This window comes from Mustela putorius, unplaced genomic scaffold (genome assembly GCF_011764305.1).
Source record: "Mustela putorius furo isolate JIRA1106 unplaced genomic scaffold, ASM1176430v1.1 tig00003871_pilon_pilon_pilon, whole genome shotgun sequence".
NCBI classification, from domain to species: domain Eukaryota; kingdom Metazoa; phylum Chordata; class Mammalia; order Carnivora; family Mustelidae; genus Mustela; species Mustela putorius.
Window position 1 is genome coordinate 14,489,800 of NW_025422023.1, and position 19,443 is coordinate 14,509,242.

Genomic DNA, 19,443 nt, shown 5'->3' on the forward strand with positions numbered 1-19,443 from the left:
CCCCTCTGCTGAATGTCACTGACACCGAGCCGGCAAGGTTGTTGAAGATGGATGACGTGCCCGCCGCAGGCAGCCTGGTGCGTGGCTTCTGGGTCATGATTGATGAAGGGAAAGTACCGTGGTCAGTAGTTAAGTCTTCGCATTTGTCGTAGTCATCTCTCACTTGTAAGTCCCTTGAAGGGCTGCCGTCTCTGCACCTGCTGCCGCCCCAGGCTCGGGCGGAGAGCATGAGCCTGCGCCACCAGGCCATTGGCTTGGAGGAGGGGACGGGGTTCAGCGCTGTTGTGGGCATTCAGCTGCCTGATTGGACAAGAGAGAAATGGGCCTTCCACCCGTCAGAGATCCAGCAGAAAATAATGCTTTCTAGTTTAATACAGCAACTGCTTCACATTTTTTTGCACAAATTAGAAATGCTTCAGGATATTTTATCCAATGGAAATGGAAGTGACCAAACCCCAGTGAAGGGTGCATAGACTGTTCTGGAACATCCCTGGCAGAATTTCAGAGCAGCTTTGGGAGCGAAGGGGTTATGCTTGTAGTATTTTATTGAACCACAAAATGTTATTTATAACCCATGTCAGGGGCAATTAAACTGATTGATGATTAAGAAAGTTTAATAGTTGAATAATAAGATGCGGCTCTTGACAGCTATTTTTTCTCGTTTTGGAAGCATATTTTATGAGTCTAATAAGAGTGTGGAGATCGCGCTGTGGAGTGTGTGGTGTGATTGTGTGGTGGCGACCTCATACTCCGTCTGGTGGTGTATGCTCTGTTCCTTATAAAAATTAAAATACCAATTATGGTGTTCTGATTTATTATTGACGTGGTTTGTTAATTTTGACTTACCCCAAGTAGGCTTAATTAGTACATATTGATATATTTGATTACAAGTACCTAATGTTGAATAAGAAAGGTCAAACAGAATAACTTATTCTCCAGCCACTTACGGTCCCCGGCGCTGGACTTGCAGTTACCTGGCGCGTTCACGAGAGCCGACCCGGCCTGGCAGCTCCCCGCGCACCCCGGGCTGCTGAAGGCTGCGTCCATGTGCGCCGTGGTGGGGGTTTTGTGGCAGCATTCGCCTTTAAGAACCACTTCTTTTGTTTGTGGAAGGCAGACATCTAGTTAAAAAACGCTTTTTAGAAAAGGTAGCAACATTACAGAGTCGGAAACACAAATGACTAATAAGCTGAAAAAGAAAGTGTAGCTTTGTAAGTAATGAAAATGCAAATGCGATCGGTGCCGCAGTTCTATTTGTGTCTGTCACATTAGCCGAGATTAGAAAAGGTGATACTCGGTGCTCTTCAGGCGAGAGGACACTGACACCCTGTGACCTTTCTGGGAAGCCTTTCTGGGAAGCACTTCGACGCTTGTGGGAAGGCTCAGTGCCTCCCTGTCTCGAAGTGGGGAGAGAGGCCACGGAGGGTGAGGTGTGGGGGATTCAGGTAACAGCAAATGATCTTGGAGGAGCCCCAAACCAGCCCCAAGTCCCAGCCGTCAGGGACGTTTCAGCCAGTTCTGCTTCCGTGATGTCTGCGCAGGTTTTTTTTTTTTTTTTAAAGATGTTATTTATTGGACAGACAGAGATCACAAGTAGGCAGAGGCAGGCAGAAAGAGAGGAGGAAGCAGGCTCCCTGCTGAGCAGAGAGCCCGATGCGGGACTCGATCCCAGGACCCTGGGATCATGACCTGAGCCGAAGGCAGAGGCTTTAACCCACTGAGCCACCCAGGCGCCCCTGTCCGTGCAGGTTTAACCTTGACTTCCTACGAAATGCTTTTCTCAATGCGTGACAGAAGACCAGGGCATAAATAAAAACAAGGGGATGTAAAACTTCATACGGAGTGTCAATTCTGGATTATTAAAAAACGTCTGTACGTGTGAGCATTACAGACTGAATTGTTCCCTTCCCCAGACTCATCTGTGGGACTTCCAGACCCCAGGATCTCAGCATGCGGCTATGTTCGGAGAGAGTCTTTGTAGAGACAGTGAAGGCTCAGTGGAGTCATTAGAGTGGCCTTTATTTCAGCCCAAATTGTCCTTATAAGAAGAGCAGATCAGGACACAGACCCACCCAGAGACACAGCCATGTGAAGACCACGCCCAGGAGGGGACAGCCCTGGCCACGTCTGACCTTGGACCTCTCAGACTGCGAGACAGTCAGTGTCATGGGGGCCGGCCTGTCCGTGAGACTGGGCGGTCGTCCTAGCCGACGAGCACAGTGACCCGCACCAGGCTGTTAGCTGAGCTGCGCGGGTACCGATCGATGCTCTCTTCTGTCTCGTGTGCTGGCTGTATTCTAGCCATTCACGAGGGCCGTGCATCGTGATCAGAGCACTGCTAGGAGGCTGCTCCAAGTCCGCAGAGAGCTGGGACCACCCGGCCGCGGAAGGCCCCTTCCTCGTTCAGAGCCGGCCTGATGCCCCCCATGTGAAGGCACTTGTTCTGGGGTGTACCAGAAGGTCTTCTCTGCCCTGCTCTGCTTCTCAGGGTGTGGCTTCGGGAAAGCATGCGGACACTCTTGTCCGTGGTCCAGGCAGGCGCCTCCTGTCTCCGGTGCTGGCACGGTCACCAGATGGTGAGCACGGCGCAGTGGCGTGAGGGAGGGATGTGCAGGGCTTTCATGTGAGGACTTCAGTGGGGAACCACCGCGTACCCCTTGAGCTCTGGGACCCGAAGTTTACGCCGTCTCTGCTGTTGCCAGGCCGGAACAGGGGCCAGCCTGAACCGGCTCCTGGAGGGAGGCCTGGGAGTGGGTCGGGTGGAGACGGAAGGAGCCTGAGGAGGCAGGGCTGTGCTGGGGGCGGCCGGGAGGGAAGCTGGGTGGTCAAGGGAACCACCACAGGGAACCACGAAGGCTTCGCGGTTGGGGGTCACAGTGTGCCTCTAGTTTCTCAACAGATGTGGCGCCCCGTCCAGGCCCCGAACGCGGGGCCTTCGGGACCCAGTGAGCGCGGCTGCCTCTTCTGTTCACGCAGAGGCCAGAGTTGCTCCGTGAGGCCGGTGCGGCCAGGCAGCGGGTGGAGCACGGCCCGGCTGTCCCGGGGAGGGCAGCACGCCCTTTGCTAGGAGACCAGATTGCCTCTCCCCCAGGAAAAGGACAGCCGTGCCAGTGAGGCGTGGGGCAGCAACCCAGCAGGTGTCGTGGGTGAGCCCTTTGTCAGAGGAGCTCTCCGCCCGCGTGGAGGCAGGAGACGTGGGGCCTCGCCCCCTTTCCCGGGTCGCGGCCGACTCCCGCAGGGGCAGCCCACGTCTCCTGCGCTCCAGGTTGGAGACCGTATTCTGACGTGGCAGGGATGGGAGTGCTGGGGCGGGCCAGGAGTGTGGGGGCCCCAGAGGAGGGGGACGGTCTGGGAGAGGAGCCCCTGGAGGTGGCCGCCCTGGTCCGCGGGTCCTGAGGGAGGGCGCAGCCCGAAGGCCTTGCGGTGCCTTTAATTTTCGTATGTGCCGCCCTCCCTGGGCGCTCGTGCTGTCTGGGGCCGCCATCGAAAACCACATCGGGTCTTTCTGGGTCTCCTGGTGGCTGAGATCCGAGAGCCCCCAGTTCCTGGGGATGTGCAAAAGTTTGCCGCCCCAGCCCCCCCCACCCTACCTCGCTGTGCCTGTGGTCCCACGGCGGCCAGCATCTTCACCCCGCTCCCTGCGGGCTGCTTAGCCGCCTGTGCGCATGCTGGCGGTGGGGGGAGGGCAGTCCGGGACGGTCCCTGGCCTTGTCCACCCGGGCGGCATGCTTGCTGTCGGGGAGCTGCTGGAACTGGTCGGATGTGTTCATTCAGCACGGATCCTTCTCCCCGCCGATGTGTTCCCCAGGCTGCCGGGGCCCTTCCCTCCCGGTTCCCCAGAGGACGGTGGGCTTGGTGACGCCTTCAGAGTTTCCTCCCCCATGGACATACCGAGTCTGAGTGGACCAAGAGTCTGTTTCTCGTGACAAGGACCCTCCGTCCTCCTCACCCAGAAGGGGCTGCAGCTCGGGCTCCTGCCGGTGCTCTCCGTGGGGCGGGGCTGCCGTGTCGCTGAGCGTGTGGGCGCTTCCGTGAGACCCACGGAGGAAGAACGCGTGCTCTGGCGCCAGCCCACGGCCATTCTTCCCACCCGCCTGCTGTGGGAAGCTTTTCTTGTGAGAAGAGAAAGAAGCAGCTTTTCTTGTGAAATGGGGCGACTGCTCGCTGTGGCTCCCCGAGGCGGCTTCGGTGGCGATCACATGTCCCCGCCGGTCCGCCCCTGCCCCTCAGGGTGGGGTTGCTTCTTGGGCTGCGGGGCCCTGGGCTTGTGGCCTGCACTTCCCACTTCACATGGTGAGAAGCAACAGCAAAGTGACCCTCAAGCTACCTGAGTGACGACTGGGGCGTTTGCTGGAGCTGCCCCGTGTCAGTTTTGTCACCGCCTCTGTCCGTGATCACCCTGCCCAGTGTGGGGCACAGCGGGGACAGACGGGAGGGGGGATGGGCAGGGCGGGCGTGCGGTTGGGGAGGGGCACATACAGTAGGGGTTGCTTGGGCTCAGCCACCTGCTGGGCATACAGGCCCGTGGAGGTCGCGTGTGGGCCGGCCCAGGCATCCCTCCCCAATGTGCGAGTCCTGCCGGGGTCCAGGCTGTCCCCCTGTAGCCACACACAGGCCGGGGCCTTGGAAGGGAAAGGCCCCCCTCTTCACTCGCCTGCCTCTGTCCTCCGTCACGCAGGGGCCCTACCCCCGAGCTCCTCTACCCTCTGCTTCTGCACCCGAGTCGACCGAGGCCCTCCGTGCCCCTGAGCCCGCCCCCTCCCCAGCATTCTGGCACCTGTCACGGGGCTCTGAGTGGCACGTTTGTTCCCTGGTATCTGTTGTAGGTGATTTTTTCTGGCACGTGTTGTATTATGTTCTTCTGAGGCTCAGTGCGGACTTGGCATTTTCAGACTCCTTCATTCTGACCAGTGGTCTGTGTTTGCCTTCTGGTTTCCATTGGCCCCTGGGTCCTTTGAACAGACCCCTGGCTCGGCCCCGGGGGACTTTGGAATGGCTCTGTGTGGTCCAGAGGACCCTGGGAGTCACTCTGCCCACACGCAGAGTGGCTGCTGTCCGAGCGCCATGGAGCGCGGTGTCGGAGGCTAAGGTCGGTTTTCTCTCCAGTGCCTGGGGGAGGGGAGTCACTTATGCTGACAGGAGAGCAGGCCGTCTGTTCCCTGCTTGCTGGCTGCGTGTGTCGCCGTGACAGACATAAAGTGAGGTTTGGGGTCAGGACAGATTCAGTGATCTGCTTTCTCTTGGCGAGTTCATGATGCGACTCTGGGCGACTCTGGGGCCCTCCTGCTGAGCTGAAATGTGCAGGTGCAGCACACCCCCGGCGAGCACCCAGGTCCGCGCCCCTGAAAACAGCACGAGGGCCCTCTCCACCTGACCAAATACGTTTTCTCGAAAGAGCAAGAAAGCCACGCCTGGGACTCCCAGCACAAGGCGAATCCCAGGCGGTCAGTGGGAAATGACAAGAAAGTGATTCAGCAGAGATCCCGGCCTTCGAGGCTTTGCTGGGGACGCTCACCCCTTCACGGGCTGGTAACTAGCGCTAGTTAGCATCGGGCCCTCTGTTACCCTCCGGGGCTCTAGCGGCAGGTCCTCATCTCCGAACCGCCATTGGGGAGCACGGGTTTTTGTGACACTGGGCGTGAAAACAGTTACGCCGACGGCAAACCAGTTAGGGGCTTCAGGGACCGTGGTGGACAGACGTCAGGCCTCATCGGAGGGATGCAGACCCCTGCCCCGGCCCCTGCACCCACCAGACCCGGTGCATTTCCGTGCCCTTGGACATTGGGCCCGCGGTCAGCTGTTGCAGCTGGTGCTGGACACTGTGAGGCCCCGCTGTGGGGCTCACGCCCAGAAACGCCATGTGGCTCACCGTCCAGCATCTGCAGCTTGTAGTCCTGGTACGGACATGACAGAGAAGAAGCCCCGAAGCCGTTTCTTCAGTCCTTGTGGTCGGCTGACACTGGAAGGCTTCACACAGCCCTTTGGTCAGCGACTGCTTTACTCTGCAGGAGGTTGGGGGCCAGGGCTCCGCTGGGGCCAGGCTCCCCGCCAGCAGCGGGCAGGTGTGCTCAGCTCACGGAAGGGCGGGATAGCGCGGGGAGGGGGGCATGGACACAGCTGATGTCCCTCAGGGACGGCAAGGGGACAAGAGCGTGCTCCACGGAGACCGCGGGTCAGACGGGGTGAGTGTGTGTGCTCATGAGGTTAGCCCGGGCTGTTGTCCTGCGGGCGGCTTTGTCCCTGGCACGTTCTCCACTGTGTCTGGAGACTCCTGCACGTCCCGGGGGCTGCCCTAGAGGGGCACACGTGCCTGAGCTCTGCGGAAGGCCTGGGCGACGTGGTTGGTGACGCCGCCCTGCCTGTGAGGAGTGCACTTTCCAGCAGGAGTCGCGGGTGCCGGGAGCCCCGGCTGGGAGGCCCCCACTTGAGGTGAGGACCGCTTGCTGTGTGCCACCCCTCCCACTCCGTGTGGCTCCTGCCGGGAGCTGAGTGAGTTGGAGATGGCTTCAAGGGACAGGTACAAAGACACTTGAGGAAGAAAGTCACAGTTCACCAGAAAATATGGAAATGCACAGTCAGCCTCATTCTCCTGAGCCGTGCGTGCCTTCCCCGCAAGCAGAGGCGGAAGAGCTGCCGCGGGCAGATCGTGGGGCTGGCGATCCTGGGAGATGCCTGCTGTCGTGGGAATCGCAAACCCCCCTTGAGGTGTTTCCCCACTATTTGCCAGGAGCCCGAAAACGTCCTCAGCCTTTACCTGCCGATTTCATCGGAGATGCTTATTTCGGGGAACTGATTCTCATTGTGGGCCAATCTCTACACAGTCTCGATGCTTAGGGGAGCATCCCTCGTCATGGGATGTGTTTAGGTGCTGTGAGCATCCCAGAGGAGGGCTGTGGCCAGCTAACCGGGGCGCGCCAGCCCTCTAGCTGTTCTGCACCATTCTACAGCCTGGCTTCCAGTAGTGTCTATAAAATGGAAAATTCTCATTATAAATGTCAGATTTCAGCAGGATGCAAATTTATCTTTATGATGCATCTGTGGTCCTCGAAGAGCTGAGCAGAAGTGTGCGTGGAGAATTGGAGTGCCGTCACACTCGGGTCCTGCCTGTGCGGTAGGTGGTAGATGTGGCACGTTCCCCCCTTACTCGAAACTCTGAGTTCCTCAGATTTTCTGTGACTGTGAATTCAAATAGCCGCAGGCTGATCATCACACCCCTTTGGGATCTGGATGTGCCCTGAGTACCTTTCCCGGGGACACGTTGTCCCCTGCAGCACCCCCTCCCTGGGCCCTGTGGTTCCAGAGGCTGGGGCGCACGCGCTGTGCCCATGGCTTGATGGTCTCCTGGTTAAGTCTGTTGGCTCCGAATGCAACGGCCCCTGCCTTCCCAGTTCCCAGTGCGCTTTCTACTTCCCGCTCAGGGTCATGGAAGCCTCCCAGGACGAGAGGCGCTCTGGTCTCGGGTCCAGCAGCAGTGGCCGTTAGGATCCCACGTTGATGCCAGAGCTTCGGGACTGGAGTGTGGGCGAGGCTTGCTGTTATGTGGGGGGACTCCCACCCCCTCCTGGCTGTCAGCTGTCGGTTTTCTGGCAGGTGCCGAGTCGTTGGCTGTGCTGTGGGTTGGAGCCCTGGTTCGGCGCCACCTGTGCAGGAAGGCTGGGCAGCCGGCGGCACGCATTCCTTAGCCACAGGCTTCTTAGTGTGGGGCGGGGAGCAGCAGGGCAGTTGGTAAATCGGGTGTCTGTCGTTTCAGAGGAGGTTTATTGGTTGGGCTATGCCACAGTCATGCCTTTTGAGCAGCTTCTCGGCGTGCGGTGGCCATGCCTGCTCTCCTGACTCCGGGTGACCTGTGGTGTTTGCAGCAGCCATGAGCTGGGATGCCTGACCAGTAGGAAGGGAAGAGTCCCGTATTTTAAAGGAGGTTGGTGCGTTCCTTTTGGGGAAACAGATCTCTTTTTATTAACAAATCAAAGAGCTACACAGTTGATCAGTTATCTTGAGCAGGACTGTTTCAGGAATGGAGAGGACACGGTCCCCTTTTGCTCTGACCTTGTGGGGCAGTCTGCAGACCGTGCATCCGGATTCTGTCTGTGGTTGCCGCATGCCCTGCCTGGGATTATGTTCCGCCCAGCTGGGGTAGTTACAGCGTAAGCAGTTTCTCACTGCCTGTTTATGGTTCGTTTGCTGGCTGTAACAGAGAGGGAAGAGTGTGCTGAAATGTATTAATTCCTGATTGATGGGCTGTCAGGGCTGGGCCAGGGCTGCAGAAATCCAGCTGTGGGGTTGGTTTGCCAGCCTAGCTCCCGGCAAGGCCCTGCCTGGGGGTGACCACAGATGGCCTTGCACAGGGACGTGTTGGAGCACGTGCAGCAGCAGTGACCAAAAGCCTCATCTTCCTCTCCGTGCGTGACACCCAGAAGCCGGGCTCTAGGGCGTGCTGCAGCCCAGGCCGGCTGTAAGGGGATCGGAGGAATCCCAGCTGGGATGTGTTAGCAGGAGTGCACGAGCAGACCTGGGGAGCTGACGTGTCTGTGTGATTTATAGAGGACCAGGTACGGACAACGAAAGCAACTTAGTCTTTTGTAAATGGCCCCGCCGGAATTACCTCGTTGGAGCTGTCAGGGAAAGCTGGCTTGGCTTGTCCATCAGTTAGAGCGGCAAACTCTCCCAGTAACCAGTACTTTAAGGTCCTGTATCATCTCGGCAACAAAGGTACTTGCGGTACAACTTCCGTAAATGAATTTCTTGGCTTTTTGCTGTGTTATCACTAGGGAAGTGTGCTGGCATCTTACGCACACGACTCCCAATTCACTGTCCAGCCAGTGGGGCACCGGGGCGGCCTGCTGGTTTGTGTTCGGCACGGGGCTCTCTCTCCCCATGGGGCCCTGCTCCCTGCCAGACTGAGCCGTGGGGGGACTGGGCCGCGCTCTTCTGGGCTCCCACGGCCCCCGTCACATGCCTGGCCTGCCGTCCGGGCTCAGCGGAGCTCTGTGGCTTCTGAAGGGCTCTGACACCGTCTGTCAGGCTGGTTTTCCAGCCCGTCGAGCCTTTCCTTAGCAGAGCGCCTGTGTTCGGGGCTCCTCGTGGTTCAGATGGCTCACGGTGGGTGTCTGAAGCCCAGAGCTGACGGGTGTTACTGGGGAGCGGGGGTGCACCTCGTCACATGTGCTTGTGTTTGTTTCTAACTGACGCTGTTCTTGACCGTTCTCTCTGTTGAACCGACTTCCTTTTATAAATAACTTTTTTCAGATATTTTCCTCATTTTCAGTGGCTCACTTACATATTTTTCTTGTTGCATGATATTTTTCTGCAGAATTTTTGGTATTAATCCTTGGCCTGAAATACGTTGCAAATGTTTCCTCAATCTGTTTTACTTTCTAATTTTTTTTGCCTTTAAACCATTTTAGATCTGTATATGGTAACGTGGCCCAGCATTGCCTTTCGTGCCGGGCTAACCCCCGGGAGAGTTTTGCTGACCTGCGCACACGAGCGGAGTCCGGCGTCCCTGGGGTTGCACTGCAGTTTGGCCGTCGTCCTCTCCTTAGGTGGGGTGTCTGCTCACACAACTGGGGGACATTTCAGCACGGGGGAGCCCTCTCCATGCAGCCCGTGATCTCCTGCTTGAGGTCATGCACCCGGGGTTTCGGGAACGAACTGTCTCTTGTTGCTCGTCTTTCTCTCCATTTGGCTGCGTTATTAATTGTTTAAGTGAGGGAGCATTTTGCTGATTGATTTAAAGACCCATTCATCCTTCGAGGAATTATTTTGGATTTAATTAGGTAAGGGAGTAGATCAGTTTAATGGGTTGATTTATGATCAGTTTGCGAGTTCACATGACCGTGACTCACGCAAGCGGACCGTGTTTGCGGGTCTGCCGCCTGCCTGCGGGAGGAGGGCGTCTCTGCAGAGTGTCCCGCCTTCAGAGAGAAGCTTGTAGCTGCGGGCCTCCTCCATCCTCGTGAACAAACAGCTCGGGCCTAAATCCATCCATGCAGTGACTCTTCGTGAAGGGAGGCTTTCGTCCCGTGCCCTGGCGCGAGGTTCCCAGCCGCACCATGTCTCCGGAGGCCCTTGCAGGCTCCAGGGACATGCGTGTCCTGCGAAGGCTGGCGGGGTGCAGGAGGTGCACGGGCACCGGGTGCAGCCCGCTGCAGTGGGACGCTGGGTGCACGCAGGCATCGGGCTTCGCCGAGAAACGGGACCCGAGCTCGGCGACCATCAGAGCCTTCCAGGGGGCTCCAGTTAGAGAGCAGTTTTGCCTTCTTTTCAGAGAGCGCTGGGCTTGCGCGGCAGGGCGGTGGGCAGAGCCTACTGCTCGTGTGGGATGCTGTTTGCGGGGTGGCGCCTTCGGTTTGGGCGGACTCCTGCTGACGGGGTGTTGGTGACATCGTCATCAGTAGACGCACGTTGGACTTGACGCGTTTTCTTAACGTTTAGCACTACTTTGGGTGTTTGTCTTAACTGGAGAAATTGGGATTAAATTCTTTCCATTCTTTGGGAGTAGCTTGGCATCCCGTTCCCTGCGTTCTGGCTGCAGCTGGGCCTGTATTTCCTCGTCCTTCCCAGACCGTGAGCTCCCGGCTGGCCACTCAGGCCCTCGCTCGCCACGCGGTCACCGAGGCCCTGCTGTGGCCGGGGACGTGGAGAGGGTGGCGGCTGCGGTCCTTACCGTGTCCTACAGGGGCCAGCGGGCGTGAGGATGCCGTATGCAGAGTGGGGAGGGGTGCGGCCGGCAACCCCCGTGCCGGAAATGCTGAGGGTGAGCATGCTGGGCGCCACCAGCTGTCCTTGGCCGCGGGCGGTCCGGTGCCTGCCATTTCATGGTGTGGCGCTGATGTGTCCTCTCTCAGGCTTTCCTCACTGGAGGAGCGTCAGGGGCGGGGCGGGGACTCTCCCTTCTGCTTCAGTAGCCGATGCGGGCTGCGGGCTGTGCTTGGAAGGCAGCGATGCTACCACTATACCACCGACGCTGCGGGCTGTGCTTGGAAGGCAGCGATGCTACCACTATACCACCGACGCTGCGGGCTGTGCTTGGAAGGCAGCGATGCTACCACTATACCACCGACGCTGCGGGCTGTGCTTGGAAGGCAGCGATGCTACCACTATACCACCGACGCTGCGGGCTGTGCTTGGAAGGCAGCGATGCTACCACGATACCACCAAAGCTGCGGGCTGTGCTTGGAAGGCAGCGATGCTACCACGATACCACCGACGCTGTGGGCTGTGCTTGGAAGGCAGCTATGCTAACCACTATACCACCGACGCTGTGGGCTGTGCTGGGAGCATCCCCCTCCCCCCACCTCCGTTTGTTTCCACAGCGCTGTCCCCAGATGGGCACATCTGCACCTCGACTTGTGGGGGAGTTACTCGGATGGGCACACGTCTCCAGGGGCTCCCCCTTTCCTCCAGAAGGAAGCCCAGCTCAGGAGTCCAGCGCCTGCAGCTGCGGTGTCATGGTCCTCGTGAGCTGTCCCTGCCTGGGTCATGGGGACATCCTGCAGGCTTACTGGCTCTGGGCTCTGCTGCCTCCTCCCCGGCCCCTATGTCCCCTCATGCCCTGTGCTTGATGCTGCCACTTTCTAGGGCTCAGCCCCAATGCCTCCCAAGGCCACCCTCTCCAGGGGCGGGGACTCCGCTCTTCTGCACCTGCCATGCTGCCCCCGTCCCTTGTCACATCACTCACTTGCCACGTGGCCAGCTCTTTATTGACATTGCTGTGTATGTCAGTCTGGTCAAGCAACACCGTGAGCAAGGCCAGTAAACAGGGCGTGAGTGCATTGGAGCGGGTTGGCGAGTGAGCGCGGGCAGCCCTTCCTCTGGGCTTCGTGGTGGCTGTTCCGTGTCCACCTCTCCCCCGGCCGGTTTCTGACACACGGAAGTACTCGATTCACGTTCGTAGAGTCAGTATTTCAACCAGTAGCATCTCAGTTACAAAAACTCCGACTCCCAGCGTTAATGAACATCAGAGATCCAGTCAAGCCAAAAGAGTTTGTGAAATTCAGACTTTTTTCACTTACAAAAATGGCATCACAGAGAGGAAGATCATTAAAGAAACAGACTTTCCCTTCCCCTGTCCCTCAGTACCACACGGGGTCTGTGATTGGTGCTCCCCAGGAGCTGTTGGGGGCTCTCCTGGGCCTGGAGTCAGGTCGCAGGGCGCTCCTCCAGAGAGAGGAACAGCTGCCCCGTCTGAGCCGTCCCCGGCTTGCGGTTTGCATGAGGTTGGGGACCCCCGATTGTGGGTGTGCTTGGGGTGGAGGTGGACGAGAAGCAGAGTGGTGCTGCTGGGTTCTCGTTGTTTGGGGTCCGCTGCGGGCTGAGAGATGGGTAGTTGGATGTGGCCGCGTCATGCCATCTTGCCTGGCTCATAGCGAGGGCATCGGCCTTGGTTTGTCCTTGACTTGTGGCCGTCACATGCTGGTGTCCCGTCATCCACTGACCGTGTGTCCGTGTCTGTGGGCTGCAGGTTTGTAGCCGCATGCCAGAATTGGGAACTCTGACGGTGGTTAGTTTGTAACCTTGAGCCGGACGTTATTTATATTAACATTAAACATTCACCCGCTGAGCCAACTTGGTGGTGACCTTACTTGTTCTTGTTGAGCCGCAGAGTTTTGTGAATTGATGGTCTTAGTGGCGGCCCCTCTCTTACCGAAGCGGGACTTTTCCCTTTGCCTTGGAACCCAAATCTGTGTAATTAAGTGCTAAAACCTCCATCACCGAAGTGTCAGGCTTTCAAATTTAAAACTCCCAAGTTGGGCAATGCAGAAGATTAGACCGTGGCGTGATTCCAGCTGGCTTACGAAGGAGAGAATGTTTTTGATGACCAGTTAAGCTCCTGATTATGTGAAGAGGTTCATTGCAGGGTTTGTGTGATGCGGGTGATGAATGCGGCCGTGACAGCCGTGGCGGGCTCCCCTCCCTGACCTGTGCGGCTCACCCGCAGGTGCCGGCTCTCCCCACGCCTCGAGCCTGGTGAGGCTCCATCTACCCTTACCACACTGATCCTGCGTCACACGCTCTGTTTAAATTTGAGGTTTTTCTCCCTTTCTGATTTCCAAAGCTCCCCATTTGGTTTGCGGTGAGGCAGAGCCCGGCCACGTGCCAGGCCTCTTTACATTCCAGCACATCCTGGCCCTTATGGGATCCCGTGGCTGTTCCTGGGGCCCATGCCAGGGTCTCGCTGAAGCGGGCCGGTGTTGTCCTGGAGGGGAGACCCAGAGCTTGGGGGAGCTTGTGGTACTGACGGGCTCTCTTGCCCACCACGTGTTTTATGACTGTGGGAGTGTTTTCCCCCATGAGGCTGTGCTCTTCTGGGGTTGTGGCGGCGCTTGCCTCCTCTCCCTACAGAGTCAGAGGCCTTCATGCTGCTCCATTTCCACGGGACTGGAGGCCAGTGTTGCCAGCTGGACTCCATTCACGGCCAGGCGCGGCTGCTCCCGGCCCACGACCCTCCTGCGGGTCCTTTGAGTGTCAGCCGGGCTGCTTCCCTCTGAGAGCTGTCTCGGGTGTGGTGGGCCCTGGCCCCCGAGGACGCGCCCTGTCCGCCCGTGGTGGTGGGTGACGTGCTGTCCGGCGAGCAGCCTCGTCACGCGATGGACTTGGCCTTGAGCCCATCAACCTGCCTCTTCTCTACCCAGCACTGACCCTGCTGGTTTTCTGGACGTGGAAACGTGGACAAGAAATTTCTGGTCTTTGTGTATATAAGATAGCTTTTTGGATACAGCAGAGTAGAGGTTGTATCCCCATGTGGTTTTTCTTTATGTGTCTGAATGTTCTGCATGCTTTTTTTTAAGGATTTCATTTATTTATTTGACAGACAAAGATCACAAGTAGGCAGAGAGGCAGACAGAGAGAGAGGAGGAAGCAGGCTCTCTGCTGAGCAGAGAGCCCGACGCAGGGCTCCATCCCAGGATCCTGGTATCATGACCTGAGCGGAAGGCAGAGGTCCAACCCACTGAGCCCCCCAGGCGCCCCTGTCCTCTGTGCTTTTATTGGTTCCTTTTATCTACCTGTCCTTCCGCCGACCACGTGCCCACCAGGCTGCTGGCCTAGTCACCTCTCTGGGTGGGCTCCTTGTGTGGTGCCGTTCACCCCTGTAGGGTGGGCGTGCTGACCCGGCCCCGGATGGCAGCAGTCCCTACCCCAGTTGCCCTCACCCCCCCGTGCCCCACGAGCTTCTCAGAGCACTTTGAAGGGCCCCACCGCCCTTGGGAACTTTTTCTCTCAGGCCATCTGTGGGAAGGTAGACCTCCGTGACATGATCTCAGCGGCGTAAGCAGTATGTTTTTCCATGTTGCGAAAGTCATGACTGTTACTGGTGAAAACGTGTGTTCTCTTTTTGCTCTTTGCCTTTCTACAAAATGGGAAGAGTTGTACTTACTGCCGCCCCGACGTTCTTTCCCGGGGCAGCACGGACCTGTCGCTGGCGTCTTTCTGAGCAGTGCTCGTGTGTACAGACAGGTGAGGGCTGGAGTTCGCGATATAAATGGTGTCGTGGATAAGGATGGGATTATTTTACAAACTGCTTTTTCAACAATAATATGGCAGCATTACATTTTCAAAGAATTTATTTAAATCACTCCCTGAAGCCGTTTCGTGGTTTGAGAAGGCAAGTGAGATATTTTATAAATTAAATGGCTGTTTCTACGTCCTGTGCTGGCATATGCGCTTGTGACCCCCTTGAGACAGCGGGTCACCTGTTTGGGGCTGGGCCGTGCTTCTCTGCGCCCCTGTGCGTGTTTTTGTCTCCTGGTGACTCTGTCTGGGGACCAGGGCTCCCAGCTTTCTCAGCCTGGTGTCCCCAGGGTGCAGGGCTGGGCCCTGATCGGTGGCAGTGTGGGCAGCACGGAGAGCAGGCTGGGGCTGTTCTCCGATGGTGGTGCGTGCATGGTGCTGGTGTTTGTGCTGACGGGGTCGAGTGGGACGTGGAATCCAGCCCCAATTTCAGAAGCAACAGGTTGGCTTAAATTCCATCATTGGGGACCATGTGTTTGGTACCAGAGCCACATTCAGGGGCCCGGGATAGCTTCCCTGTGCTGGCTTCCGGGGCCTGTTAGTCCTGCCTGGCTGGGAGAATGCTGTGGATGCGGTGTTGGGGACTGTGGTGCCTGGGTGTCCTGTGCGGCCTCCTGCTCCTCTGCCAGCCGGCAGCCTCGAGCAGCTTGTGGAGCATCTGCTGGTGTAGGTCAGAATTAGCTACTGCACAGCCCCATGGCCCGGAGGGGTTGGCCCTGAGAGCCCCAGCTCTTGCCCCGGCCCCGGCCCTGCGGCTGCCGACCACAGGGCTCCTCAGGCCCAGGGCTTCCCTGGTGGCTCTCCACTCAGGTTCCTGCCCTGCCTGATCCCCCTCCTCGCCGCCGGGACGCGGAGGCAGCATGCCCTGGTGGGAGGCGCATGTTACCTTTGGATTCGGTGGGGCTTGAGTTGTAGCCTGTCACGACTGATGGCCACTTCAGGGTATGCCTCTGAGGACCCCTCCCACCCCACAGCGTCGAGTCTCCTGGGCCTGGTGGCAGATGGTGCAGGAAGTTAGCCTCTGATCGATGGGATCCGTGCTGAACATGCTGATTCTGCTGTTGGTTTGGTCTGGGTTGTGTCCCCAGGAACCACTGGAGCCCCATTTCCTGTGGGGACCCCCCAGGAGGACCCTGTAGCAACTGCGCCAATATTGGGGTGTTCTTTTTTCAGCTCTGACCCTGTGCCCATGATGCAGCCCTTCCAGAGTGGTCTGTGCTGCCCTCTGCACCTTCTCCTGTGTCGGCAGATGTTTTCTCCGGGAGGACAGATATTTATCTCGTTCGGACAATAAGGGTCATCCTGATTCTCTCGGCCTTTAGGAAGACAGATTGGCATAGAAGTTCTCTGAGTTAAATGCCATCACTTCATTACGTTGAAGAGTGACAAATGGCCCGCTGTGAGAGGTGACACCAGAAAGAGGCTGCCCAGCTGACCTTTCCTGGCATGAGGCAGTAAGCCAGCTCAGCAGAGCGAGAAACCTCTCCGAGGCCTGCGTCCTGTGCTCCTGCACTGGGGAGCCCACTGCCTCTGTGAGCTGGGGAGGAGCTGGAGGCCCGGGCAGGCTCTGTTGCACCAGCTGAGGCAACTTCTTGGTGCTTTGAAGGCCGTGGAAGCAGAGAATGCGTCGATGGCAAGCTTGTCACGAGGAGTCCCTTCCCGGAGACGGGGGATAAAATCAGAGCTGCTCCAGGGTGAGGGGATGTGGACCTGAGTCCGCCGGAGCCGGAGGAGGCCGCTCATGCTTGTGCCCACCAGCCTGCTCTTGCAGCAGGACAGTGTCACGCCAGGTGGCCCTCGCGTGCTCGGCATGAGCCCGGGGAGGCCATGTTTCCTCCTCTGTAGATGGGCGGAGTTGGTGCCTGCCGCCTCGGCTGCCCCAGGACCTCAGAGCCGGCATTCCTGCAGGCCACAGTGGGGCTTCGTTGGAGGCCAGACGTTGGCCTTCTGGGACAGCCGAGTTCTGAGGCCGGGCACCTTGCTGGGCTGTGGCCGGGAGGCAGAGCTGTGCCCGGCTGTGGGTGGGAGCGCCCATAGACCCCAGAGCAACTGGGACGGGGCATGGGACCCCCGTGGGCTCAGACTAAGAGACTGAGAGGAGGGCGCTCAGAGCTAGGCAGGCCAGCCCGGAGACGCTCTTCATCCCAGTCCTGCATCAGAGGGAGGGGCTCTGAGCTTCTGGAAGGGCCTGTCTCTTACTGGTCTCTGTGTCCAAGGCCCTGGAGCCACCACGTGGGGAGCACCTGCTGCGGTTGTGGCGTTGCCCCATGGGACAAGTCGTAGGCACTGTGGCCCATCCATATGTCAGAATGTTCTTCTGCTGTGGAAAGGACTGAGGTGCCGGCCCTGGCTGGGGCCAGGATGGCCCTGGGGGCAGGGTGCTGAGTGAGGGGAAGCAGACACGAAGGCTCTGTCCCTTCCCATCACGTGGAATGTCCAGATCGGCAGCTCCATGGAGGCAGAGCACAGAGGGGCGGCTGCCAGGGCCTGGGGGATGGGGAGTGCCTGCTGGCTTGGGGTGGTGAGAATGTTCTGGAATTATGTGGCGGTGATGGTTATCCAACTCCGTGAGTATACTAAAGCCCACTGAATTGCGTGCTATAAAAAGGTGAATTTTATGGTATGTGAACTGCATCTCAATCAGATACATGCCTGGAATGAAACCAGAACACAGAAGTGCTTGTCGAATGAGTGGGGGAGTGAAGGGGGGCACGGGAGTGGGGGGACTTGCCCGGCCTCCGCCCCCGCAGAGGGCTCCCGCGTGCCCCAGGGACGTGCAGTGACGGGACTGAGAGCAGCCCTGGCTGGGACGGGGTCCTCGTGGCTGTGGCTGGGCCGGTTGTGTGTCCAGGGCTGGGCCTGCCTGCATGGACCTGTGTGGCCCACACATAGGGCCTGGCCGGCTTGGGTCGGGACTCGCCCGGCCTGTTGTCAGTGTCAGGTTGTCTGTCGCGAACAGGGAGCGAGTGGAGTGGAAGGGCTTCACCGTGGCTGTGATGTGAGGCGAGGCTGTGTTGGGCCGCCTCTCTGGAGGGCCCGTGGCCTGGCCACGCCACCACGGGCTGCCCCGCGGGCCACGCGTGCTGTGTTCTCTGCACCTGTGTCAAGGGGCGCGGTGGTGGGGCTGGCAGACGTGAGACGGGGTTCATGAGCGAGGACATCGAGCCGTGGGGAGGGGAGCCCGGCCCCTCCTCGTTCCTCGCTGCTCAGCAGGCGGGAGCCGACGGTGTTCGCCGAGTCGTGGTCGGCCGACTCACACCTTCCCAGACGTGCTCTCGCGGGAGTGTTTCTTCTCGGGAACGTTTCCTTGCAGAGGCCCTGCATGTTTGCAGAATCAAACACGGGTAAATAAAAGGAAAAAAGAGAACACACAAGTTTTAAAACATTTATGTGTTGTGCTGGATGAGAGCGGCTTTGTAAGGACCTAAAATTGTTTGTTGAGACGTCTGATAGGCTGTTTCAATTAAGTGTCTGTTTTGCGTTTTAAAAGGTTTAATTATGTTCTTTCTTGGGTTTTTTATACTCGAAGAAAGTGACCGTTCAGAGCCCTGTGGCCTCTAATTTTTCTCCGGGCTCCTGCCTCCGTGGGGGCCCGCCTGTGGCCGCAGGGTCTCTGCCCGGTGTGGTTTTGGAAGCCCTCAACTGGGGAACCAGTTCTAAGAGAAATTATTGTCTGATGAATATGTGACCACACGAGAAGCAGAATTTTAAAAAACTTGTGAAAAAACCTCTCAGGTCTGTTAGGAATAAGTAAGGTTTTTTGGTGCTGTCTTGTCAGGAGATGAAATGCCTGAGATGCAATAATTAGAATATATTAATTATGCTAATTAATTGAAGAGGACTTAGAATATTAATTACCTGCAACTAATTAGGTATTAAAATGGAGAACCATTAAGTGCTGGGGTGGAAGCCTAGGAGCCATGTAGTTAGAGCGAGAAAAATGGGCCGCAGCGTGACCTTGCCGGCGGCATGACCTTGCCCTTAGCGTGACCCTGCCGGCGGCATGACCTCGCCCTCAGCGTGACCCTGCCGCCCCCCCCCCCGCCCCACCCACCCCGCGAGCGACCCCTGGGCTAACCGCTCGCTGTCTCTTGCATGCTCCCGCGCAGAGGAGGAGGAGGTGGACGCCGCCGATGTCTCCCGCGTGCCCGCGGACGTGCTGCGCAACGTCGAGGCCGACACGTACTGGTGCATGAGCAAGCTGCTGGACGGTATTCAGGTGAGCCCCAGCGGACGCCGCCCCGCAGCCGAAGCCGGTGTCATGGGGGCGGGAACCCCGGGCCTGACCGTGCGCCTGCCTCTGTGCCCCGCTCGGCCACCCTCCCTCCCTGCGCTGGACGCTGCCTCCTCCACAGGGTCCGAGACGGACCGCGCGTGCATGTGCCTGCACAACCCTGTGCGTGCCCGCATACCCCCGCGCGTGCCCGCACACCCCTGCTCCTGCAGACGGCTGTGGTGTCCTGAGGGTTGCAGCAGTGGAGGGCTCCGGGGCCTGGGGCTCTCCCCTGCCCCGCAGAGTCTGGCCCGCACGCGCTCCGAGCTCCCCAGCTCTGCTCCTGGTGACGCCAGGTGGTACCAGCACCACGTGGGTTGTCGCCCATGAGCCGCTGTGATCATTGGCCGTGCCTGGTGAGCTGCATTCAGGGCAGCTCGTCCCTTACAGGGCGTCGGAGTTAGGGCCTCAGCGCCTCACCTGTCACCCGGGGTCCCTGAGCAGCTGGACCCATGGTCTGTGCTGGCCCCAGCCCAGGGGTCTGCTTGTTGGGGACGGCGGCTGTGCCCAGTCCCGGAGGGAAGCACAGGTTGCCGGAAGCCCTGCTGCCCGTGGTCGGGGCTCTGCTGGACTTGGTGTCCTTCGGGACGGATGGTGGAGATTTTTGCAGAAAGGCTGCAGGTGTCCCAGGGCCAGGGGTGATTTCATGGAAGGGGTTT

The 19,443-nt window shown here is 58.6% G+C and overlaps 1 protein-coding gene across 3 annotated transcripts in view; it reads left to right on the forward strand.

Moving 5' to 3' along the window:
• TBC1D22A (TBC1 domain family member 22A) overlaps positions 1–19,443 on the forward strand; it is a 296,923-nt gene that overhangs the window by 145,114 nt on the left and 132,366 nt on the right. For all 3 annotated transcript variants that reach the window (XM_004775436.3, XM_013047255.2, XM_013047256.2), the window contains one exon: positions 18,621–18,730. In XM_004775436.3, the coding sequence (XP_004775493.1) occupies positions 18,621–18,730 (110 nt within the window). The remainder of the gene's footprint in view (positions 1–18,620; positions 18,731–19,443) is intronic.